General features: G+C 41.5%; 1 protein-coding gene across 3 annotated transcripts in view; it reads left to right on the forward strand.

The window, feature by feature from the left end:
- Positions 1-26357, forward strand: part of ITPR1 (inositol 1,4,5-trisphosphate receptor type 1) — a 324688-nt gene that overhangs the window by 131094 nt on the left and 167237 nt on the right. For all 3 annotated transcript variants that reach the window (XM_032411831.1, XM_032411829.1, XM_032411830.1), the window contains exons 7-17: positions 93-251; positions 2143-2241; positions 3617-3700; positions 3810-3956; positions 9163-9258; positions 10708-10752; positions 14721-14875; positions 20841-20940; positions 21916-22076; positions 22575-22716; positions 24493-24651. In XM_032411831.1, the coding sequence (XP_032267722.1) occupies positions 93-251; positions 2143-2241; positions 3617-3700; positions 3810-3956; positions 9163-9258; positions 10708-10752; positions 14721-14875; positions 20841-20940; positions 21916-22076; positions 22575-22716; positions 24493-24651 (1347 nt within the window). The remainder of the gene's footprint in view (positions 1-92; positions 252-2142; positions 2242-3616; positions 3701-3809; positions 3957-9162; positions 9259-10707; positions 10753-14720; positions 14876-20840; positions 20941-21915; positions 22077-22574; positions 22717-24492; positions 24652-26357) is intronic.

A 26357-nucleotide genomic window follows, 5' to 3' on the forward strand; every position in this document is an offset into this window, starting at 1 on the left:
GAATGTTTGATACATATTATGTGACTAAGAGAGACATCTTAGAGATTCAGAGACCTGCTGACACTCCCCTTATTCTCTCTGTGGGTTTTCAGCTCCTGCATTTGAAAAGTAATAAATACCTAACTGTGAATAAGAGGCTTCCAGCTCTGCTGGAGAAGAACGCCATGAGAGTGACTTTGGATGAGGCGGGAAATGAAGGGTCCTGGTTTTATATTCAGCCATTCTACAAGCTGCGTTCCATCGGAGACAGTGTAAGTGCAGACTCACAGCCTGGGGAGTGCCCCATGCCACGCCTCCAACCCTAACTGTATATAGAAGTCAACCGGGAGAATGTTATAGTTGGAACCAGAGGCTCATCCTGTATGAAGAGAAGGGAGTCACTATGGAAACCAATGTTTGGGAAACAGGGAAATTTGGAGAGAAGTGTGACCTAAATACAGTAGCTGTGTTTTTCCTACTGAGTTTCTGAAAAAATGGTATGAATAGCTCATTACCCCAGTAACTTCACCATGAAAACAGCTATCATATATTAATGTCCCGGGCAGTGTCCCTGTCATTCTAGATCATTAGTGGAATGGAAACGCCTCTCTATTTTGGAAATAAAGTTAGTAAAGAAGGAGAAGAGAAGAGAACTAGAGACAGCAGGGAAGGAGAATGGATTTTAGGATTATTCTTCACTTGTTCCTTTATCGATAAGCCGGCAGGCTCTCCATCCCATTTCAGTGACTGCAATTGGTCCTGAGTAGGCGTCTCTCCTCAGGGTCCCTAGGATATAAAGCCACTGAGATACTTGTCCATGTGACTTAGAACAGTTCTGATACTCGTCAGCTACATTAGTACGTCATTATGTGGGCATATACTTGAAAACAAGTATGTTTAAATGCTATTAAGCCATTTTTCTGACCTTGTTAAGATTCAGAAATAGAAGTTTTTTTACTAAAATGAAATGTGTTCCTTAAACAGCTTGAAATCTTGTCAAAATGCTCAGCTAGCCTTAGCCTCAAACTGAGTTTTGCCATTTTCAGTATTGTTATTTAAGTTTACAAGCTTTGGGCAGTGTAGTATTCATTTATATGCTGTATCCCAGAAGCAGGTAGAAGCAGACCATTCCTTCCCAGTTGGTATGCAGTAAATACTGATCCTCAACTGAGAAGAGAAGAACAAGTCCAGTAAAGCTTAGTTTTCATCATAAGTTTTGGATTTTTTTGAGGTACTTAATATATATTTTTGAGGTACTCCAAATGGAGTTAGGGAAAATTTAATTGTATATCCTTCCCAAACGTAACAAACTGAAAATAGATGAGTTTTACCTCTTAGGAAGCCATCATTTCTGTTCTCCTTCCTTCTGCCCTCATAATAAAAGAGCAAGGTGCTTTGTCCTGAATTTCATTTTTGGGAAATCCTTGGCTTTCTTATTCTTTAAACTTACCTGTTCAGCTGTACCTTAGTTGAGAAGGTAAGATGGAGTTGAAAGGTTGGTTATCCTTTGTAGGATAGTGTTTTACAAACAAGTGTTGATCTATTTGTGGACTCAGATCAGTTTAGTGGCTTGTGACTACCATTTTAGAAAGTGGAGTAGAATAGATAGTATCAGGCTGTCCTAAACATAATGAGGATAAGTATTGTTTTAGGGAGGTAACTTCTGTTTTAGATAAATATAGATATGTATATCTACATATGTATACACACACATATATATATACACACACGTATGTGCACATAAGTAGGAATGACTGGACTATAATAGAGATGTATTTCTTCCTGTGGTTTGTACCAAAAAAGTATGAAAGTCATTGCTTTAGATACAGAAGATTATAGTTTTATTCGTTTAAAAATAGACTTCCTTCAGGCATTGTTCTGCTTCTACTCCTCGTACTCAGAGCTTCCTTATAGATCTCTGTTAACATAGGAAAAGGGGGATATTGACAGTTGGCAGTGGTGTCCCATGCTGGTCTTAGCATTTCTCCAGGGATTGGACAGGGATCATGGGACGTCACCGGCTGGCCGGTACTGTGAAGGGTTTGGCTGTGCTGGCTGAGGATGTGCCATATCCGAGGGGGTGGTCTAAGGATGCCCACCTGCCCTCCACCAGGGACTTCTGACCTGTTTCGTGAAAGGCTCCGTTGGCCTCTTCCTTTCCAGGTGGTCATTGGTGACAAGGTTGTACTGAACCCCGTCAACGCTGGCCAGCCCCTTCATGCTAGCAGCCATCAGCTGGTGGATAACCCTGGCTGCAACGAGGTAAGGGAAACCTCGTGATGGCTTGTGGGCAGGCAGAGGCTGCAGGAGCAGGCCTTCTTGAGGCCAGAGCATGTGCATGCTGAAAGTGACCTTATTAGTGACTTGGGGCAGCATACCTGTTCTGCAGGTGAGTAACCAAGGCCCAGGATCAGGATTGCCATGTGGGGTTGGGTGAGGGCTGATAGCTACCCTAGGGCTCAGTCTACTAAGCCTCCTATAACTGGGAGATTGTTGCCTAATTTGTTAAGCCAGAGAAGGGCCTTTTCTACCAGATTTTTCTGGCCAGAGGAGCTCCTTTTTCCAGTCTGTTTCCCTTGGGAGAATGTCTTTGGCTGATTACTAAGATGAGTGTACTACAGGCCATCGGCGGCCCTGCAATGGGGTATGTTGATTTTGGCAATATATCTCCTTGGCCTCAAATTTGGCAATTACAGGACCAAAGGGCAGTAACTTGACTGTGACATAAATATTTGTCTACGGGTTGGGGACACAAGCTCTGGAGTCAGATAGATGTGGAACGAAATCCCAAATCTTTTTTTTTTTTTTTTTTACAAGACCAGTGCTCTAACCCCTGAGCTATGGAGCCCCCCCCTTTTTTTTTTTTTAAGATTTTATTTATTTATTTGACAGAGAGAGAGAGAGATCACAAGTAGGCAGACAGGCAGGGAGAGGGAGAAGCAGGCTCCCTGCTGAGCACAGAGCCCGATGTGGGGCTCGATCCCAGGACCCTGGGATCATGACCTGAGCCGAAGGCAGATGCTTAACCATCTGAGCCACCCAGGCGTCCCCGAAATCCCAAATCTTCCATCCCCTAGCTTCGCGTTTCTAGGCTAGTTACCGTACATCTCCTAATCTCCCTGTGCACTAGTTTTCCTGTCTGAAATAGGTGTGATGGTCCTGACTGTTTTTTTAGGGTGTTGCTGAGGACTAAACGTAGTCGTGAATACTAGCGCTTAGCCCAGTGCCTGGCGTATACTTAGTGTACAAGCAGTGACTTTTATTGCTAGTGACGCTCATTCACATTTTAGAGTGTATTCATGGGAGTCTTTGTACCTTTGTTTATCAGCCCTTGTTTTTACTGAACTTTTACTTTTTGGCTGCAGAACAGGAGACTTGGAGAAGAAAGGCTGGAAGTGAGGTTCCCTTAGTCATTTCGAGCATACATGGTGATGGGCACAAATGCACCCTTGATTACCAAACACATCTGCCAGGCCAGTTAAATTTGCAGTTCCTGTGAACTTAAGGGTGTGAACTGGTAGGATTTTGGGGCGGAAGCCCAGCCCTGCTTCTTGGGCAGTAATGAGGAGTTTTGGGGGCTGGAAGACACAGTCATGGGGAGGGATGTGTGAAAAAATAACTGTCATTTGTTTTCCAGGTCAATTCTGTCAACTGCAATACAAGCTGGAAAATCGTCCTTTTCATGAAATGGAGTGACAATAAAGACGACATACTGAAGGGGGTGAGTTTGCTACTTCTCAGGCTGGCAGCACTTGGCTCTACGTGGGGCAGCAGCTAAGTCCTCTTGTAAAATTCATTGTCCTTAAACCCTCCATGTGCTGACGTTTTAGGGTGACGTGGTCAGGCTGTTCCATGCGGAGCAGGAGAAGTTCCTTACCTGCGACGAGCACAGGAAGAAACAGCATGTCTTCCTGAGAACTACCGGCCGGCAGTCAGCCACATCTGCCACGAGTTCAAAAGCCCTGTGGGAGGTGGAGGTAAGGGGCGGGGCTGGAGAGGGAGAGAGAAGGTTAGGGGGTCGGCCTCTTTCCGAAAATGGGTCAGGATGACAGATGAACAAGCACATCGTGCCGTATCCGAAGGATGCTGGGTGTGCTTGGGAAGGAAAATGATGTCCACTTGGGAAGCAAACTCACAGCTGAAGCTGGAAGTTTCTTACTCTCAGCCATCGAATTGTCTTTTCCTTCCATGTCTTCCTTTCCCTTGCTCATTTGTCTGTCCCAAGGATATGTAGTTGAGCACCTACTCAGTAGGATACATTGGGGACTCATGCCAGGGATAGGATAGAAAGAGACACACCCAGATCACTGGATGGCGAAGTGGCCAGAGACACTTTCCTCATGCTCGGGGGGGTGTGGGAGGGAGGGATGAGGGAGGGAGGTCAGGTCGGGTGAAGGAGGTGGCGCCTGAGCTGGTCCGTACGGGATGACGTGTATTTCTGAAAGCAGAGATGTGTAGAGTGTAGGTCACCTCGTGTCAGATGGTGGCATGGAATTGGGAATATGAAACAGCCTTGAGGGTAAGGCTCAGCATCCCAGTTTGGTGGGGAGCAGAGGATAGGCACGGAAGTGAAAGAGAAACTGGTTTTGGAGACCAGAGCCTGAAGGGCATCTGTCCAGGCTGTGAGGAGTTGGGATTTAAGTCATAGGCAGGGGAGGAGCTTGGAGAGGAGTTTTGAGCAGGGGAGTAATGTAATCAGTGATCTCCTTACGGGGATAAGTGATTCTGCTGCTTGAGGAGATAAATGATTCGGCATGTCATTTATTGAGAGGAGGTGCAGAGAGACTAGAATCGTGGGACTCACAGACAGTGGCATGAGTGCTTGGTGACAGAGGTGGCGAGAGCCTGAGCTGCAGGGACTTGGCCTCTCCCCCGCAGCCCTTCTCTCTGTGTAACTGCAGCTCTTGGGGTACATGCATTTCTCTGTCTTGGCTTGCCTCCTCTCTTCTTCCTCTCTTGCTTTAATAAGGTTTTACGTTTTTATTGAGGGATAGCAGACACAAAGTGCCCAGGTCAAAAGTATGTACCTTGATGAATTTTTACGTACACGTACAGTCACAAAACCAGCACCCAGGTCGGGAAGTAGAAGACTAGCAGCACCTAGAAGGCTCCCTTGAGCTTCTTTCCAGCACTATCTTGTTTTTCCTCCTAGAGAAGTACTTCCATCTCCATGGTTAGGTATTCTCTGTTCTTGAACTTTGTATTAATGGAGTCAGACAGCATATAATCTTTTTTTGGTCTCCTTTTCTACCCAGCATAATTATTTTGAGATTCATTCATGTTCTTGCATGTGTCGATAGTTCATTCCTTTTTATTGGTGAGAAGTGTTTCACCATAAGGTGTTCCACAATTTGTCTGTTCACCTGTTGATGTATATTTGAGTTGATCCCAACTTTTGGCTGTTACAACTAAAGCTTCTGAGGGCATTATAAATGTGTACAAGTCTCTTCATAATCATGAACTTTCATTTCTCTTGGCTAAATCTAGAAATGGAATAGCTAGATCATATGATGGGTGTATGTTTAAAAAAAAACTACCGAACTATTTTCCAAAGTGCTCCTGTCATTTTATATTCCTGCCAGCAGGGTATGAGAGTTCTGGTTCTTCCACATCATCTCCAACAGTTGGTATGGTTAGTCATTTTAATGCTAGCCATTATCATAGGTGTGTAATGAAATTTCCTAGTGCTTTTAATCTACATTTCCCTGATGGCTAATGATATTGAGCATTTTTTCATGTCTTTATTTGCCATCAGTGTATCATCTTCAGTGAAGTGTCTGTTCCAATATTTTGCCCATTTTAAAAATTGTCTTACGTCTCTTAACATGGATGTTGTAATACTCAGGTTTATCTTGGCTGTTGTATAGAAAAATTTCTACAGTTTTCATGATGAAAGGACTCTACATAAAGTTTTCAATTTCTGCCTTCTCCTTATTCTTTTTCTCCTCTCCACGCCCACAGCACTTGTTGGGAGTTTTTTAGTTAGTGCCTACATAGAGACACTGTCAGTCCTGTTAGATTCTAAACCCATTGTGAGCTAGACCTTTGTCATTGTTCACTGATGTCACCACTGTACTCAGCACAGCGTTTTATACGTTCAAAACAGTCTTTCAGAACCACTTTTCATGTGTGATTTGGATACTAGTGCCAAAAAAAAAAAAAAATTCTTAACTGAATTTAAACGAGTAAGTGGAAACTAAAGAAAAACTGAAAATACGGGAAGAAAGGAAGAAGTAAACCATCATTTCATTAACTTAATGTGCCCATTTCCATGGAGCTGTTTGTTCTGTGAGCAGGTTATTTTTGCACAGTTGACATCACTTTACAAACATTTTTGCATCTTGCTTTAAAATGTTGTCATAAACCCCCCCAACCAAAAAAAAAGTCTGAACCCCGCAGAAGTCACTGTGGCTGACTTGAGTACATTTAAGGGCAGGTACCATGTCTTATTCACTTCTAAATTGATGAAAGATCACAAGTTTGTGTGGAGGGTGTTTGAGGTCTGGATTTCTAAAACTTCAGGTACTTAACTCAGAAGTCCACTTCAGAGCACCTTCTCTCTGTCTCTTTTTTCTTCTGAGAAGAAACAGCTGTCTAATTCTTACTCCCTAAAAAGTTGTTTTCTGCCGGTTTTTCCCTGCATATCATTGGAAAACATTGAATGTCTCTTTTTTAATATTTTTCTTGCAAATTCTGGAATCATAAGTGCTCCTTTAAAATAAAAAAAGGAAGACAATACCATGTAGAGCATTTCTTGTACAGCAGACCTGCTAGTGACCAATTCTCTTAGCTCTCATTTGAAAATGAGGAAATGTATTTCACCTTCATTTTAAAAATCTGTGTTTTTTTTTTTTTTTTCAATAATAGCTTCATTGAGATACAACTCCTACATTTAAAGTGTACAATTTAATGGTTTGACTTAGGTCTGTAGAGTTTGGCCACCATCATCACAATCAATGTTAGAACATTTTCATTACTCCAAGAGGAGCCCTGTATCCATACTGATCACAACTTGTTTCTCCTCAAACCACTCCCCTCCTGGCAATCACTGTTTCTTGTCTCTATAGAATTGTCTATGCTGGACGTTTCTTATAAATGATATACTACAATGTGATCCTTTGTATCTGACTTCTTTTACTTAGTTCACAGTGTTTTCAAAGTTCAACCATATTGCCACGTGTATCATTATTTCATTCCTTTTTATTGCCAAATAACATTGCATTGTATGGACATACCATATTTTGTTACCTGATGGCATTTGGATTGTTTCTACTTTTGGGCTCATCTGAATAATGCTTCTGTGTACATTCACGTACCAAGTTTTTGTGAGGACATAGGTTTTTCAGTTCTCTTAGGGGTGGAATTGTGGGTCCTATGGTAATGCTGTTTAACTTTTTGAAGAATTGCCAGATTGCACTAGGTGATACTCCCCCCTGTGGTGTGTTAAGGTTCCAGTTTCTCCACATGGCCTTCATTTATGAAGGCTATTTTTGTTGGATACAGAATTCTAGGTAGACAGTTTTTTTCTTTATGTACTTAAAAGTTGTATATCCATTGTCATCTTGTGTGCATTGTTTCTGATGTGAATTAAGTGGTCTCTTACCTTTGTTCTCTGTATAAAGTGCTCCCCCCCCTCCCCCCCCCACCGGCTGCTTTTAGGATTTTTCTTTTTATTTCTGGTTTACATTAATCTAATCATGATGTGCCTTGGTGGGTGGGTGTGTAGGTGTGTATGTGTGTGTGTTTATCCTGGCTTTGAGTTCATTGAGTTTCTTGAATCTGTATATGTATTAAAATGGGAAAATTTGGTTTCGTTTTTTCTCAAATATTTTTCCTGCCCCCACCAACCCACACAGACATGCTGGATCATTTGATATTATCTGACAGGTCACTGAGTTTTTGGGTCACATTTTCCTGATTCTTATCTGTCCAGTGCTTCATGATTATATGCTGAACATTGTGGTGCTACTTTGTGGAGTGTCTGTATTTTGTTGTCTTCCTTTAAAGAGTTTTGAGTTTTGTTTTGTTAGACAGTAAAGTTACTTGTGAATCAGTTTGAGGCTTTGGAGTCTTATTTTAAAGCTTTGCTAAATCAAGTGTGTTACAGTCTTTTTTCTTTTTTTAGGGCTGGATTGGCCCCATTACTAAGGTGTAACCCTTTTGACATTTTTGCTGAATGCCCCAGGTGTTCCATGGAATCTCTCAGAACACCACCCAGCCCCAAGTGAGCAATGAGAACGTTGAGCTCACAGCTTTCCTGTCATTCTTCATTTGGCCTTGTGTGGTCTCAACTTACACATATGCAACTTGGTATTCAACCAAAAACTCAAGGAGGCCCCTGAGTAGATGTCTGGAGCTTTTTCTCTGGGTAGCTCTGTATTCTGCCCCAGCAAATTCCAGCCACTTCAGTCTCCCTAAATTCTGACGTATCTCCTCAACTCAGACCGGTGTCTTCTGCTTGGATTCTTCTTCCCAACACTACCATCCAGAGAGAACATTAAGGCAGAAAGCTGGAATATTCATGAAGATCACTTTGTTTCCCCTTTCTCAGAGATCACAATTGTGTACTGCCTGTTGTCCAACATCTGAACACAATTGTTTCCTGTATTTTATCCAGTTTTCTAATTGTCTATAGCAAGTTCATATATTTTGTGCAGTGTTTAATTGTTCATGGCACCAACTACCAGTGCCAGTTATACCATCATGACCAGAAGCTGAAGTTATATGTATTTTTATGGTAAATTGGCCCAGGCTGTGTGAGTTTCAAGTTTCAGAGCCCCGGCTTATCTATGTGTTTCAGCACATGAGTACAAGTATAGAATGCTTTCACAGTGTCCTCTGAAATTTCTTTTTATTTGTCATACCTTTTATGGATGAATTGTAGAATCTTAACTTCTACTTTATTATGATTAAAGCAAATAATCTGAAAAACATTCAGCTTTTTATTGGAATCATTTCGTATTAACTGGGAGACTATTTCTTCTTTGGAGAAACATAACACTTCCATATGTTTGACCTCTGACATTACGTATGACACTTGCAATGGCTTTGTTTGAAGATACTCATTTTTTTTTCAGCTAGTAAATATCACTGCTGAACTATGACTTATGTGTGAAGTCTCAGTGTTGTCTTAATATGGGTTGACATTATTTCCACTCCTGTTAATCATTTCTCCTCTTGTAGGTGGTCCAACATGACCCGTGTCGGGGTGGAGCAGGATATTGGAACAGCCTCTTCCGTTTCAAGCATCTTGCTACAGGGCATTACTTAGCAGCAGAGGTAAGGAGCAGCCTCTGTGTCTTTTTCTTTCAAGCCTGAGACATTCCTTTCTCTTCATTTACCTGTGGCCATTGGGTAGTTAGATGCTCAGTCACCTTGCTTTTCCTTCTGCTTTTTGTTTCCTCCTGCCTCATTTCCCTGCTTATAGACGAGAAAAGGTAAAGATGATTAACACATTTTAGTACTTCACAGGGATTTTGATCAAGATATGGGGAGAAAACAAATTAGAAAATAATACTGTCATTGGAATGTAATGTACAGCACGATGACTGTAGTTAATTATACTGTATATTTGGAAGTTGCTAAGAGAGTAGATTTAAAAAAACAAAAGAATGCTAATCTGGGATTTAGGATTATAGAAATTTTTTCTCTTGCATTTTGCTCTCCCCACATCTTATCTACCAGCCCTGCTCCTAACATGAATGTCCAAGACTCAGCTGTAGTGAAACATGGTATGTAAAGCTGGAAGCATTAGGACACGAAGAATTAGACAATTTTACAAGTATTCTGGTTCTCAGAGCACTAGTGGAATAGACAGGGTCTTGTCTTTTACTTGCAAGAATGCCAAAAATCAAGGAAATTAACTTTACCTTAAATGTCTGTAAAGGGTTTTTGAGGAAAGGCAAGACTCAGTATTGAAGGACAGGAGGAATTTACTTTTTAATTTTTGTGTTAAATTAAGGAGCCATCATACTGTGTGACAGATGCTGAGTTTTACTCTGATCTGCTAGAAGATGTACGATACACATTCGTATCAGATTCTAGTCGTACATCAACAGATACCTCCCATTGTCTGGTTCCACTGTGGGATGGCTCAGAGATTTTTCAGGGTGATGCGTGGGTGCCAGTATTGCTTCTGCAGCTGACCCCAAAGAAGGCTGAATCTAAATGTGCTGAACCCCCTGGGATGCCTGATTCTTGTAAGAAGTGATGATTTTGAAATACTTAAGAACTGGAGGTCAAGACTAAGTTGAAATTGAGAATGAAGCCATAAGGAATTATGGACCCAGCTAACCAGCTGTGAGAAATGTTGATTACGTGGTTTGCCAAAGATCAATGGTATTTGCATTATTTGTTATGTTCTGAAGCGAGTGTAAACTCTTGCTGGAGGCCACAAATTTTTTATTTCTGACTAAAACTAAGGATTATCAATGACTGAATACTGATCTTTTATTTATCTCAGGGTTGTAACTGTTGCTTTGCTAGTGAATTCATTGTGTTCTTCTGTCAACACTTGAGAGCCGTCTTTTGGTGACTGGTAGATCGTTCCGTGTCTGTTGTACTCATGTGATGTGTGTTGTTGTGGCATGCTGGTTTCATGAACAGAGGGAAGGGACAAGTTTTTAGTTGTTCAGAGATGTTCGCAGGCCTTGAAGTCTCCTGCAAGTGGGGCCGAGTCCTGGAGAAATCAATGGATGTTTTAATTTCCTAATGATTCTTTTTCATCAGGTAGACCCTGACTTTGAGGAAGAATGCCTGGAGTTTCAGCCCTCAGTAAGTATGAGCAAGAGCCTTCTTGTCTCCATCTGGTAGGGTGAGGCCAAATGATCTGGAATCCCCTTGAAGAAACTGCCATTTGTCATTGAGTGATGGGGAAGGGGACACCTTAGGATGACTTAAAAGAGGGTCTTGTTCTATGCTTCCCTTGAGGGCAGTCATATCTTCCTGTGTTCTGATTGGTCCAAGACTGTCAGATGATGCTCCTTCTGTGTGCTTCGTCAAGGGGTCTCCGCCATTAAGTTGTAGAAGTTGATGGTATCTCTTGGAATGCCCCTAGGTTAGAGAGAGAGATGGCCCCTTAAGAAGTCGGCCTTTTACAAATGAATATCTGATTGCTGTTGACCTCAATCTATGACTCACCCAGATTTTTTCAGGGAATGAGTGTGTGAGATGGATAGTGTCATTTAGATGATGGAGGTAACACATGAAGCATGGTGCTCCTGACATCTGATTAGACACTTAATTGTCTAACCATCTGTCCTTGCTTTCTGCAAACTCAGAAATAAACTTTATAATGTGGTTTAGAATTTAATGCCAACAGGATCCTTCTTTAGAAGCCATATAACCAATTAATGCTGATTTGGAGGCACTCGAGGGTTGAACTGTCCACAACTATGGGTTAAAGAGGGCAGTGGTTGTATTATATAGAAATGATGGCTATCAATAAAACACTTCATTCTGGTCTAGGATTTAAAAAAATGCAAATAATTGCTACTCTGACATTGTGTGTTCATGTGATCATCTCTGGTGAATATGGTAGGTGGTATTGAGCTTATTTTTTTTTTGCCGGGGTGGGGTGGGGGGCGGTAAAATTTTGGAAGAACTTACAGGTTTTAAGGTGGATCCATGAATAAAGGGGTTTGGGGTGGACATAATACAGAATGCAGTTGTCTTTGGAAGGTCCAAATTCTGTGGGAAGGATGACCCTTGCAGTTATATTTGGATAGAATGTTAGCTTCAGAAGGAAGGAAGAGGAGTGCTAGCCGAGGGCTTCACATCCTGAGTTCCCGGACTTGCTGCAGGAGTTCATGTCTTTTCCAATTCTGGAGGGAGCAGCTGAGGGTCCTGTTCCTTCCTTTCATCTTCCTCACCCTCACTTCCAGAGCTCATTTTGAAAGCTGCCCTTCCACATTGCCTGGAAGGTTGAGAGCACTGACCTAGCCCGACTTCTTGCCAACATGCAGGGAAATCTTTGCCCAACATCAGTGTGTAGTGTTCATGTGGCCGGTCTCCAGAGGCTGGGACTAGTAAGGGCGCCATTTTTCATAAGGCAGTTCTTGTCCCTGCACCTTCTTGATTTTGAGAGAAAGAACTGCCTTTGTGGGACTTGCCTCTAATGGTATTATCATGGCCATCTGGGCTGTAACACAGAGGAAGTCTCCTCTCTGAGATGACTTGGAAGGAGTGCTGTAGCTTCTGCCAGTGAGAGCTGATGTCCATTTGAACCTTGAGCTCTGTGAGGAACGGGGCTGCTCTCCTGGCCTGTTGGTGGGCACGGGGAGGTCCAGCATTTGTAGTGCCGGAGGAAGAATGCAGTGATCCAAAGCAGGGCAGGGAAGTGAGGCAGAGCTGGGTCTAAGTAGCAGACCCCCCTCTTGGATGAGCTGTGTGACTGAAGGAACTACGTTCCCCTCTCTGGCCCTCACTTCCCTCCTCTGTGAAAGTGGTGGATATGCTTGTCGTAAGGACCAGCTGAGGTGGTTCCTAAGGTGTGGCCCATAGTAAGCGCTCAGTAAGTAGCATTTGTGTAAGTTGCACAAGATCAGTAGCATTTTTTAGTGCCTTTACATGCATGAGTTCATCTGGGCTGCACAGCAGTGCAGTGAAAGGAGTTAGGGGAGACTGTATGATGTTTGTAGGACCGATGAGGAACCAGAGTGTGGTGCTAACTTGTCACATGTCTCGGTTCTCTCAGAGTTCAGTCATCTTTCTACTTTCTCATGTTTCTCCATGCCACGGTGGTGGAATGTGCCAGCAGGCTTGGGTGCAGATCCAGACTGCATTGCTCTGGCTGCTTTGGATATTGCTTGGGTGGCAGTCTTCATATGGAGGAGGGGTTGGGGGGCTCACCCTGCACCAACGAGGCCAGTGGCCCAGCTCCTGCCTCTGTGGGAAGTTGTTAGCCTTGGGAGAGTCCTGCACCCCTCACCTTCTTGTGGGCCGGGAAACTTGAGCAGAAAAGCTGGAGTTGGGAAAGTTTGGGAGAGGAAACTTTGTTCTGCTCGTGGGTCACGTATGTTCCCGAAACTGGCATCCAGTGCTTGTAGCAAATTTTGCCTGGAATCTTACTTAGCTTGTTGAGTTCATCCTTCTCAATTTAGCAGCCCCCATGAGCCACATGCTTGACGCCAGAGGGAGAGAAAGGACAACCCCAGGCTGGCTCTTGTCTCGCAGCCTTTTGTACTTGCACCTTTCCTCCCACTAGGTGGCAAACGCCGACTGCACACAACGCGAAGATGCTGTCGCTCAGTCACAGGTCCAGATACAGGCACTCTGTGCAATTTTAATTTTTCTTCAGTGTTCCGGCAGGTCTGAAATTGAACTGCCAGCCTGTATAGCTGAGCTATGTGTCTCAAGCCAGAATCAGGTCAGGGTTTATTTTGAAAGTGGTGTGTGGAAGACTTTGCAGGTCAGAGTAGTTAGAAGAGGACTGAGCTTTTTCTTGAACTGAGGTACTTGGTGCTCTCCCCTTGATTCATACTTGAGGGTAGATAGAACGATGAGTTGTGGGTTTGTTTAGGTAGTGCTACAAAGTATGAGAGGAGAGGACATAGGGAGGAAGACACAGAGCTTAAAAGAAGCATTTGTATTTTCTTTCCTTCTCTCTCTCCCCTCCTTCATTCCTCCCTCCTATCTCTCTCTCCATCCCCCTCTCCACCCTACCCCCCCACTCCCTTCTTCCTTTTCTCAGACAGAAGTTGGGGCTGCCGATAAACTCCTAGAGCAGACTGTTGCCTGCGATCTTAGATGTCAGGCCCTGGAAATAAATTCTCTCATGCTCTCTCCTTTGCCTGTTGAACTTGATTTCATTTTATCCATTCCCCATTTGGAAAGGAGTCAGTGCCTCAGCCCAAGCAAAGCAAGTTAGTGACAAAGAAAATGTGATTTTCCCAGCAGATGCAAGTGGATGTTGTCTTCTTGCAAGGACGTTAAAAATTAAAAATAATCCCACGTAGAGTCACAGCGCTGGGAGACACCTTGCAAAACCTGTGAGAGGACATGACAGTCTAAGCATGCTGCTTAAATCCGCTCAGGCAGACGGGCTCTGGAGCCGAGAATGTGTTTTTATAGTTTCTCAGGAAAGCTTTCGTCATTGTTCATTAGTCTCAACTGTCAGAGATTTTCTTCAGCCTCCGCCAAATCCCTTACATAGCAAGAGAGGCCCCTTTTCCCCTGAATTGTCATCGGCAGCGCTCCTTGATTAATTACGAATGTTTTTTTCAGGGCTAGTCTGACTTCTCAAATATTTTTCTTGGCCACACTGGGATCTCTGCTTACGAACACTTGGATTCAGACTTATTTTATTTTACTTTTTCTCCTGGGAAGTAGATGTATCATATTATTGCTAGACCATTTAACCGTAGATTAACACAATGACCCATAACCAAATCCACAGGATGAGTTTTCTCAAAGAGCTTCTTTTCTCTTCCAACTACTGCAGACGGATGTAGCCATACGGACTTCTTCATCACCTATATAGCACTCTTTCCGTGGACATCTGTTACTGTAACCCTGCATTGTTTAAACATTTTTATTGCAACACAAGGAGGTAGAGTGTAAATATTCTTGGCGTGGGTGGCCGACTGTCATCTTTCATGACTGCTCTGAAACTGTGGTTCTTTTCCTGCCAACTGCTGATGTTCGCTATTGTTTCTCCCCTGTTCCTGTGGACTGTGCAGTGATTGTAGTGAGGGAAGGGTCTGACGTGCAAAATCCATGACTTGATGACTTTTCCTCCTCAGGTGGACCCTGATCAGGACGCCTCTCGAAGCAGGTTGCGAAATGCCCAAGAAAAGATGGTGTACTCCCTGGTCTCTGTGCCTGAGGGCAATGACATCTCCTCCATTTTTGAACTAGACCCCACCACTCTCCGTGGAGGTGACAGCCTTGTTCCGAGGTATGATCCTAAAATGGCTTATCCCGAGTGAGTCAGCGCTGGTGTACGTGGCCTGGCTGGGCTGCTTGGAATCCAAATCATACTGCCTTCCTTGAAGCATTTGTAAAGGATTTGTTCTGGTTGCCCATTGGAATGTTGGCTGGTTTTTTTATGGCTCATTAATTACAAGTTCTTAGGAGTTGGATAAGAAGTGCTTTATTTAGGTAAACAAGTCAAACCGTAAGCTCAAGTAGCTCCATATTTCTAGTTTCCTCTACTCATATCCTCACTGCCAAACTTGAGAGGTCTCCTAGTCAACTGAATAAACAGTTGTAAAGAAATTCTGGAAAATGGAATATTTGTAGTTCACTGAGTATGTAGTAGAGTATTGAGAAGTCAGACCGGTGTTCTTTGGTTATTTTGTTAAATTTAACTCTCAGTTTGGTTGCATAAGAATGCATTTTGGTGGAAGGAATAACTGGACTCTAAGGGGGATGAAAACTCATGCTTAACACCAAAATCAGCAGCAATATTATTAATAATGGCTTACATTTATTGAGTGCTGACTACATGCCATGTTCAATGCTAAGTACTTTTATTTGTGTTACATAATTTCATCTTCACAACCCCCCCTTCCCCGCCCCGTGAGCCTGGTATTACTATTTGCCCCTTCTTCTTCTTCTTTTTTTTTTTTTTTTTTTAAAGATTTTATTTATTCATGAGAGACAGAGAGAGAGAGGCAGAGGCAGAGGCAGAGGGAGAAGCAGGGTCCCCGTGGAGCAGGGAGCCCGATGCGGGACTCAGTCCCAGGACGCTGGGATCATGACCTGAGCTGAAGGCAGACGCTTAACCGACTGAGCCACCCAGGCATCCCTATTTGCCCCTTCTTCTAGATAAAGACACTGAAGCTCAGAGAGTTCAAGCAACTCATCACACGTCAGCCAATCCCTTTTGCAGAGCCCAAAGTCTTAAATGTTGAAGACAGACAGGGTTGTTGGGGGCAGTTCTCATTGGCATCTGTAGGATTTACACATGGGCCGTCTCCCTGAGTATCACTTTATGTTTTGTTATTCATCTATGTCCTTGCCCTTTCCCTGTTTAACCTGTCGGTGAGACTGGTAAGTGCGGTGTGGGTGCCATCAGCAGAAGAGAAGCTTCTCTCGTGCTGTTGGAGTGATGAACGGAGGACAGTGTCCACGTAGAAGAGATTTTACATTGCAGGGAGGCCTTCCATTGCCATCCAGTTAAAGGTTTACTTGATTCTTAAACTCTGCTGGGTTGTTAATTCCTTGAGAATCTGGGGAGAGCTAGACATGTTTCTCTAGAAAATCTCAAGTATGTGCACAGCGTTGCATTCTCCAGGGTTGGAACTCCTGATTTAGACTGCTTTTTTTTTTTTTTTAAATAACAGATTTGTTAAGATCTAAGTCCTATGCCATACAATTCACCTAAGTGCTCAATTCAGTGGTTTTTAGGGGATGAGCAGAGTTGGGCAGCTATCATCACAGTTTTAGAACATTTTTCCCCAAAAAGAACACCATATCCTTTCTCCATCACTCTCATTTCCCCGTGTTCCATCTCCAGCCTTAGACTCACCTGTGTCCTGTCTTTAGTGATCTGCCTGTTCTGGACATGTTGTATAAATGTAACATGTGGTCCTTTGTGACTGGCTCATTCACTTAGTATTTTTAAGACTCATCCATGTTGTAGCATGTATTAGTATTTCATTTTATTTTATCACTAAATAATATTCCATTATGTGGTTATACCACGTTGTATTTATCCACTTTTTCATATTTTATTTTTCTAAAAAAGGGGTTAATACCCATTCTTTTTAAAAAATATTATTTGTTTATTTATTTAAAGTAATCTCTGTGCCCAGCGTGGGGCTCGAACTCATGATCCTGGGATCAAGAATTGCTTGCTCTGCTGACTGAGCCAGCCAGGCGCCCCATATTTATCTACTTATTACCTGATGGCCGTTCGGGTTGTTTGGCCTTTTTGGCTAATAGGCAGCTGTGAACATTTGTGTACACAGTTTTCATTGTCTTGGGTATATATCTAGGAGTGGAATGCTACGTCATATGGTAACTGTCTAACCTTTTGAGGAACTGCTAGACTGTTTCTCAACATGGATGCCCCATTTTACATTTCTACCATGTGTGTGTGAGGGTTCCAATTTCTCTACATTCTCTCTCTCCAGTACTTGTTACTGTCTTTTTATGTGAGCCATCCTGGTAGGTGTGAAGTGGCACCTCATTGTGGTTTTGATTTGCGTTTCTGCGAGGCCTAATAATGTTCATCATCTTTTCATGTGCTTTTTGGCCACTTGTGTATCATCTTAGGAGAACTTTTCCCATTTAAAAAATTGAGTTGTCTTTTTATTATTGAATTTTAAGTGTTCTTTATTCTAGATATAAACCCCTTACCAGATATATGATGTGCAAGAATTTTCTCCCATTCTCTAGGTTGTCTTTTCACTTTCTGGATGGTGTCTTTTGAAGTAGAAAAGTTTTTAATTTTGTTGAAGTCCAATTTATCTATTTTTTCTTTGATTGCTTAAGCTTTTGCCCATTCCAAGGTCACAAACAATTATGTTGATGTTTTCTCCTAAGAGTTTTATAGTTTTTGCTCTTTACTCTTAGGGCTTTGATCCATTTTGAGATCCCTTTAAAATATGGTTTGTAGTATGGGACATTGCTTTTTATGTTTTTTAAGATTTTATTTATTTTGAGAGAGAGAGAGTGTATGTGAGTACAGGGGGAAGGGCAGAGGCAAAGGGAGAGAGAGAATCCCAGGTGGACTCCACACTGAGCGCAGCGCCCAATGCTGGGCTCAATTTCATGACCCTGAGCTGGAATCAATAGTCAGATGCTCAACCGACTGAGCCACCCAGGTGCCCCAGTAGATAGCTTTTTAAAAACTTCCTTTCTCATTGACTTGTTAACTAGATAAGTACAGGTATGTAGAACCCAATTGCATTTTTGTTTAAGTAATTTTCCATTTGTCTTGTCCTCTGTTCTGGTAGTTATTTAATGAATTTGGTTAGGTCCCAGGAGACAAGGGAATGGCATTTATATTACATGCTAAATATTTTAGTTTGCGAGGGCTAGCAAAGAACAGGACCCTGTGATTTGAAATATCACATTGTTTTATTAGAAGGTGCTTCGTGGCGTTCCCTTGGCAAGGGGAGTAAGGTGCTAGTTGGCCATATTCCCCAATGGGTTGGAAATCCACATGATCCTGCGTTGAGTCCAAGCTTTTAGGTCAGATGGCCAAGCAGCTTTGGCTGGTTAGAGACCCTGCTTCTATATCCACTTTGATTCATCTCTGTTTCTCTTTTGGAAAACTCTTGGTGGACAGTTGTCCATAGGTAGATGGATTCTAAACTCTTAAACAAGGGAAGTCTGTATTCACCATGAAAAAAGTGTCCAGTATGGTCTGCCAGTGTTAGTTACCAGTTATATTGGACTTTAAAAATTTTTATCCATTCTTGCCTTTGACCAGCAACCCAAGAGACAGAATTGAATGGCTTTCTTATTCATTGGTCCTGTGGAGGGATAAAAAACCTTAGGGGTAGTACACTCATTCCCCTGAATCTTAAAGTTGTGCTAAATATTGCTTGTTTGAAGATCAGGAAGTCTGAAAGTAGATAAATGAATGTCTCTGAAATGGTATCAGCAAAAGAATTTTTGTGATAGTTACTGTTTAAAAGAATCTTTCCAAGAGAAAATGAAAAGGATAATGGCAAATCCTGGATATACTAAACAAGATAATAAAATTGCAATATATGTAAAATAGAGGAATTAAATGAACATTGGGAGAGCATCCAACTTTGTGGCTGTTTTGTAACTGTCCTGATGTCATGACTTTTAAGTTAAGGATTGGGAATGGGACTTGGGATGAATTGATAGAATCACTTTTGTGTCTTAAATATAATTTGACCTAGAACTTTATAGAATGTAATCATCCAATTAAAAGCTAAGCTCCAAGCTTTGGTTATACTTTGAAATTAAGAAAATGAGTCCAAGTCACTCAGAAGAAAAAGAATTACAAATCTCTGTCAGATTTCTTGGTCATGTTGTTTCATGTGTATTCATTCTATTTTACGTAAATATCCCTATGTTTGCCCTTACTTACAATGTTCAGGGCAGTTAGAATGAGGGAAAGCAGAAGGCAGAGAGGATGTACTGAAGATAGGTGTCTGGTTTGATGCTCTCCCCACCCTCACCTCTTTTCCATGTCTATACCATTGCTCTAAATTCCATTTAACACAAACGACGTCCCTAACACAAGGGACCCCTTGTCTGCTCCAGGTCCAACAATGTTCAAAGTTCCAACTCAAGTTTTCTGTAACAAAAAACTTCCATGACTTTCTGAAGCCTCATTGATCTCCTCTTCTAAAGGTCCTTCAGTACTTACCTTGACTGTCCCCCAACTTAATGCTTTTTAATGTGCATTTCCCATTACTTACTATTGCTTGGTGTTCATTGATCTTGTCTCATTAATGTGGTAGATTCTTGATGCAAGAATTATGCCATTATTTCTACTACTTCCTTAAAGCAAATTGAAAAACATTGTAAAATTATCCATGTTCACTTTAAAAAAACAACAAAAATGTGTTAACATCACAGAGAGCAAAAAAGCAAATAAAAATTACATAAAATTTAACTATTGAGAGATAACCACTGTTAACATTATGGTTTATGTCGTTTTAGACAGGTCTCTGGGCACACAGATTAACATGTATATAATTTATCATAAATAGAATTATAAGCTATTTTTAACATTTTTTCCCTGAGTATGTTCTGTACATATTTCCAAGTATATATGGATTATAATCACTTTAAATGTTTAGTATTCTAGTGTATGTACTACAATTAACTAGTCCATTATTGAGACATTGGATTGTTTACAGCTCTTGTAGATAATGCTTTGTTGAATGTCTCTATGCCCCAGTTTGTACTTGGGCTGTCATTTTAAGTGAAAAATCTAAAAATGGGATTGCTAGGTGAAAAGGTAGATACATTTTACTTGTTTTATAAAGTGCCAGACTCCCTTGCAGAGTTTCACCTGTTTACACTCTTACCAGGAGTGTGAGGAGAGGTGATTTCCCTAAGCTCTTGTAAATACTGGGTTATGTCAGTCTCTAAGATCTTTGGAATATGGTAGAGTAAAATGATACATAGTTTTAATTTATATAAATTGTACTAAGGAGATTGAATGTGTACTTCCAAGTTTATTGGCCATTTATATTGCTTTATTAAATTACTGGCTTATGTCCTAGTCTCATTTTCATTTCCAGTATTCATGTTCTTTTCTTACTGATTTTAAAGATCTCTTTATAAATGCAGATTAATAACCTTTTTATGCTATGTGGTATTCTTTCATTTTCCCAGGTTGTCCTTTTCCTTTCAGCTTTGTTCCTGATGGGTTTTTTTTGTTTGTTTTTGTTTCTATTTTTGTTTTTTTTGCTTTACGGAATATATAAAATTTAAACTGTATTATAAGATGTATCCATCTTTGACTTTTAAAATTTATGGACCTTCCTACCACAAGATTATTAAGTATTAATTCATATTTTATCCTAGTAATTTTATTTTTTGCTTTTTTGATCCATATGAAAATTTCATGTGTTGCTTTATCACCTCTCATGGTATGCATTAATATATACTCAGGAAATATTTGTTGTTGCTTTGTCTCCTCAGTTTGTTCTGAGATACTCATTCATAGGAGTGATCTTATATTTAGAAATACAGCATATCCCAGTGTTAGAATCCTGATGAATGATTTCTTATTGTAAATACACTAGAATATATCTCAGTGTGCAGCCATTTGCTTCTCAGTCTATATTGTGTGTATTGTGTATGTAGCAAAACACCATTTTGGTATCCGTTTTTTTTTTTTGATAGAATGTATTCTAGGCCAGTGGCTGTAGAAAACCTAAAAATTCCTGTCCCTCAAGTCCTTTTTCTCCCCCCGTTAGAAACTCCTATGTCCGGCTCAGACACCTGTGCACTAATACGTGGGTTCACAGCACAAATATCCCCATCGACAAGGAGGAAGAAAAACCTGTGATGCTGAAAGTGAGTTCTGGAACTTGGCTGCCTCCCTTGGTCTTGTGTTCCCTAATGAAAGGGCTCCTTGGAGAACAGATGGGGGCGTAGGGACTGCGTTTTATTGGCTTGGCCAGTGTATGGTCATGGACAAACTTGAATGCAGTGAAAGAATTCTCTCCAAGGAACCTGGCTAAAGCAAGCCCAGGCTTTTTGAAATAACCAGAACTTTTTTATTCCATGGCTTTTGCCCTAAAAGTTGAGCAATTGTCTGGATTTCACATCTGTCTGAAGGATGATTTTGGCTGGGGGAATGTTTGCTTATGCCTTGAGGCACATCAGATACCTAGTTGGTTTTCCCCAATCTTTATTATTTCTTTATTTCTCTGTGTATTTAAATATACTTTTATTTTTTGAAAGTTCTCTCAGCCCCTTTAATTTCTCTCCCTGAACCCCCCTCTCCTTCACTACCTTCTTTAGGGTCATAGAGCATAAATTCACAAACATAGGGATTTTGTTTTTAAAAAGTGAAATGATGCTCTCACATTTTTTTTTTAGTGATGGGGGAGGTCACTGGAATTTTTTTCTTCTATTTTTATGAACATTTTCAGGTATATAGAAAAACTGAAGGAATGGTACATTGTCTACCCTTATACTCTGAGTCAATAATTACCACTTTGCTCATTTGCTTTTTCCTTATGTATTTATAAGCATGTTTTTAAATTACAACAGTCTTAACATGCTTCCTTTAACAAATGAAGGTATAAAATGATACCACAGCCCATTTTCTGCCTCACACTTCCCCACCGTGAGAATCTCCAGAGGTAACAACTGTTAATGATTTGGGGTACTTCCTTCCAGATGTTTTTCTATGTCTAGTTAATTTGAACTGCAAGATAGCTCCAGCTCTCTGGATAGCCCAGTGTCGTGTAAATATAGTGTTTGATTAATGTGTTGCTCTCTCAGTCCAAGAGACAGTTCCATAAAGACCATTCTGCTTTTCAGATCGGCACCTCCCCCGTGAAGGAGGATAAGGAAGCATTTGCCATAGTTCCAGTTTCCCCTGCTGAGGTTCGGGACCTGGATTTTGCCAATGATGCCAGCAAGGTGCTGGGCTCCATAGCTGGGAAGCTGGAGAAGGGCACCATCACCCAGAATGAAAGAAGGTGAGGGCTTCCCACAAGAACCAGACACATCCTCAGTCACTGTGGATTTTTTAAATCTCTTGCTTGCAGAAAGAGAAAACACCAACTCTGAACAGCCTTGTATGAGAGGAGCAGGCCTTAGCATTTATACGTGGCTTCAACCTGTGGTTTTCAGAAACCACATTCACTTCTTTGAAAGTCTCTGAAGTTGAAGATCGGTCTTTTTCTTTGTCTCCAATTTGGCTTCTGGAACTACCTCACTAAATGTTAGGAGCCAGTGTTACTCTGAAATAAAATTTGATGGCTCCTATCTTGTGAAGGTGGTTATCCTTTTGTGAACAATAATGTGTTGTGTGTATTTTACACTTTTTGGTAATTGGTTGTCACTTTCAGGGAAATTGGGAAGAATGGATCTGCTTGTGTTTAACTGGCTCATTAGGCCCAAGTCGTCCAAGGTGAAGCTTCCAACCTATTGGACGTTGAACATTTCCCATCTCTAATAGCTTCTTTCCCCCTAAGGTCTGTAACCAAGCTGCTGGAAGACTTGGTTTACTTTGTCACTGGTGGCACTAACTCTGGTCAAGATGTACTTGAAGTGGTCTTCTCCAAGCCCAACAGAGAACGGCAGAAGCTGATGAGAGAACAGAACATTCTCAAGCAGGTCTGTGAGATGCGACGTACTGGGATCTTTGTAAGACATCGGTGGGATCCCCGCTCTTACACAGGGACATGGATGTTTCCCACCTGGAACGCTTGATCAACTGACTTTTGGAGAAAACAGACTTGATTTTGTAGAGCAGTTTTGAGTTCATAACAATAGCGAGTGGAAAGCACAGAGTTTACATATACCTCCTGCCCAGACACATGCATAGCCTTACCTATCATTAACATGCGCCACTGCAGTGGTCCATCTCTTACAGTTGCTGAACCTGCGTTGACACATAATCCCCCCAAATCTGTAGTTTACGTTAGGATTCGCTCTTGGTGTTATACACTCACTCTTTGGGTTTAGGCAAATGTATAATGACATATCTATCATTATAATATCATGCAGAGTATTTTCACTGTTCTAAAAATCCTCCATACTCTGTCTATTCATCCCTCCCTCCCCTCACCCCCTGGCAACCACTGTCCTTTTATTGTCTCCATCATTTAGCCTTTTCCAGAATGTCCTATAGTGGGAATCATACAGTACGTAGCCTTTCCAGACTGTCTTCTTTCACTTAGTAATATGCATCTAAGATTCCTCTGTGTCTTTTCATGGCTTCTTAGCTCAGTTCAGTTGAAAACACACTTGTTGAATATCAATGTGTGAGCATTCACCTGTTAGGAAATCCAAGAAGAGTTCACTTGACAACTTTATTTTCATCAAAAGTAATAGCAAGTGCTGTGTGTCCTTAAGGTTATTTCGTATGTTTGGGAGATTTGGAGTATTTGATAAATAGGGAACTCTATAAACCACCACAAAATCTTACCATAAAGGATGAGTAAGTGGCTTATAGAATATGTATAGATGGTATTATTTGGCATAAATTTATTTATTTATTTATTTATTTATTTTTTTAATTTTTTTATTATTGGCATAAATTTAAATAAACTGGTGTAAAGACAAATTATAGGGGGGTAGGTGACAAGGGTAGATGAAGTGCACAGAAATGCATACCATATAGTTCTGGAAAGCTATACATTGGCTATATGCTTGGCTTAGAAATTCCTGGCCACTAAACCCCAAAGAAAAACATATTAGTTATTAGTCTTACAGTTCTCCATAGGAACTTGGGATTTGAGAATCTTTTCTCCTGTCAGTTGATGATAGACAAAATTTATTAACACTCCATCATGTTTCAGCAAGGATTTCCCGTCCAAGAATAAATCATGTCCAGCTGTTTCATGAGATGACTCCCAGATTAGATCTCAGGCTCCATGCCAATGCTCATTTTCCACCATAGTAATTCCTTGAGGGGCCAGAATGGTCGGATTCCATGGCAGAAGCCTTCATTGAGCACTATATTTATGCAACTGACAGTTATTATTCCCTTTTATCCTTAGGATCCCCTCGGGAGCTGGGTGGTATTCTTTCCATTTTACTGAGGAGAAAACCAGAAGTTACCTCGACTGTGCTTTATACCGCTAGGGAATAATGCAGGAGTGTGATTTCAACCTAGAATCTGCTGATTCCAGAGTCTGTACTCTTCACTGTTGCCCTTCACACCATACTTGCAAGTGTTTGAGGACCAATTAGGTCCAGGTGGCCTGATTTCAGTGAATAGCTAGTCCCAGTTGATGGACTGCATATAATATTCAGGTTACTGATGTCGATCTAGAGAGAGTTGCCGGTGCAGGCCTGCCACCTGTGAGCTTATATTAGTTTGGGACACAGGGCTAGCCATTAACACTCTAAATGATGGCAGTGCCTGTTCTTCTTTCTCACAATCAGATCTTCAAGTTGTTACAAGCCCCATTCACGGACTGTGGCGATGGCCCCATGCTGCGGCTGGAGGAGCTTGGGGACCAGCGGCATGCCCCTTTCAGACATATCTGCCGGCTCTGCTACAGGGTCCTGAGACACTCCCAGCAAGACTACAGGAAAAACCAGGTTGGGATTCGGGATTGATCGAAGCTCATATACTTGCCTCATGAGTTTTAAGTCTTATATCTGTCGTTACTTAATTGCTAGAGAATGGTTTATTAAGTTTGCGCTTAGAAAGGAAATACATTTTTGCAAGCCTGAGAAAAAGACAGAGTCCCTAAGAAAAATACCTGAGAAGTCCCCTTCTGCAGCCACCTTTCAGTGAGATTTTTTTTTTTTTTTTTTGACATTTCTAGTGTTTTTTATGGCACCTTGCCTTAAGGTTTAGGGAAGTGATTGCATGTGTTTATATTAAAGGTAGAGCAGAATCTTTTCTTCCTGCTCCCTTCCATATCCTCCATGTCTGCTGGTAACTTTCTCTTTATTTTGGTTTTGGCTCATGTTTTATGACATTCCAAGTCCTTGTGTATGTCATGGCACTGTCTATATTGTCCTCTCCCCATAAAATAAAGGTTCTAACCTCTCTGGTGGTTCCCATCAGTTTGAGATTTTTAAGGAAACCTGTGAACTGTGTTGCCAGATTTAGTAGTTCTCAGCTGGGACTAATTTTGTCCCCCAGGAAATACTTGGCAATGTCGGGAGACCCTTATGAGTGTCACCACTTGGAGGTGCTGCTGGCATCTAGTGGGTAGAAGGAATGTCCAGGAATGCACAGGACATCCCCGGGACAACAAACAGTTATCCAGCCCTAAAGTCAGTAGGACTGAGCCTGAGGAGCCCTGCACTTTGTGACATGAAGTACTGTAGGTGCACAGATGACACTTTTGATAACCCTGACTCCCAGTCTCTGCATTGTGTTACGAAAGGCTTTTGTTTGTAAACTTTCGACTGCCACAACATCTGGCCTTTAAATTTAAACTTCCCCCTGTAATTAAAGTTTTGTCATGAAGGTAGTGTTAAGCTGAGGCAATGCTCTAAAGTATCAGATAGAACCTTGTTAGCGTGTATTGCTAAGCTTTTGACTTGGCCTTTACTACTGTTGAAATTGAGAGTGTCCTATACCTATGATGCTGCGTTCATTAGTGTGGACAGGTGGTCTTTGGGTGGTCCAGTGGCTTTAAATCCACCTGCAGTGCGTTAACACCATACTCCAATAGTGCCAAAGAGATTTTATTCTCTTCCTCTCTGCCATCTTCAGATGAGGATGCCCCAGAGCCTCTGGTGCGTGCCAGCACATTTTGCTTGTACATGAAAACACCCAGTCCCTCTCACTGCTGCTACATGGACTGTCTTTGCTTTTTATCTATAGATTCTATGCTGCTTGACAGTAGTATGTCCCTGAAGGCTGGTGAATTCCCAAACATGCGTCCTTATTGAACATGGGCTGAAAAGTGGCCAGGGTCCTCTGTGGACACCCTGAGTAGTTTTTAGGATTTTGGAGTTAATTAAAAAAAATTAAGCCAAGTTTAAAGGGCTTTCAGAACTTTCAGGACACAAATAGTCTGTCTTGGGAAGGGCTATATCCTTGAATAGAAACAAACAAATATCTGCAAGAGGCTTCCCTGAGTTCTCATATATTTTTATGGAATGTCATGTCTGATCCCCAAAGAGAGAAGCCAGAGGTGTTTTCATATGTTCTGTGAATCTGATTGCCTGGCTTAGGTATTCCTACTTGCTCCTGCTACCCATTGACTATAAAAATGTATTTTCACCCCAGATAAAGAAAACAGAATGGGGTAATATTGTTCTAAATACCTAGGTAGGCTTAAGTG

This window comes from Phoca vitulina, unplaced genomic scaffold, assembly GCF_004348235.1.
Source record: "Phoca vitulina isolate PV1807 unplaced genomic scaffold, GSC_HSeal_1.0 scaffold13, whole genome shotgun sequence".
Taxonomy (NCBI): domain Eukaryota; kingdom Metazoa; phylum Chordata; class Mammalia; order Carnivora; family Phocidae; genus Phoca; species Phoca vitulina.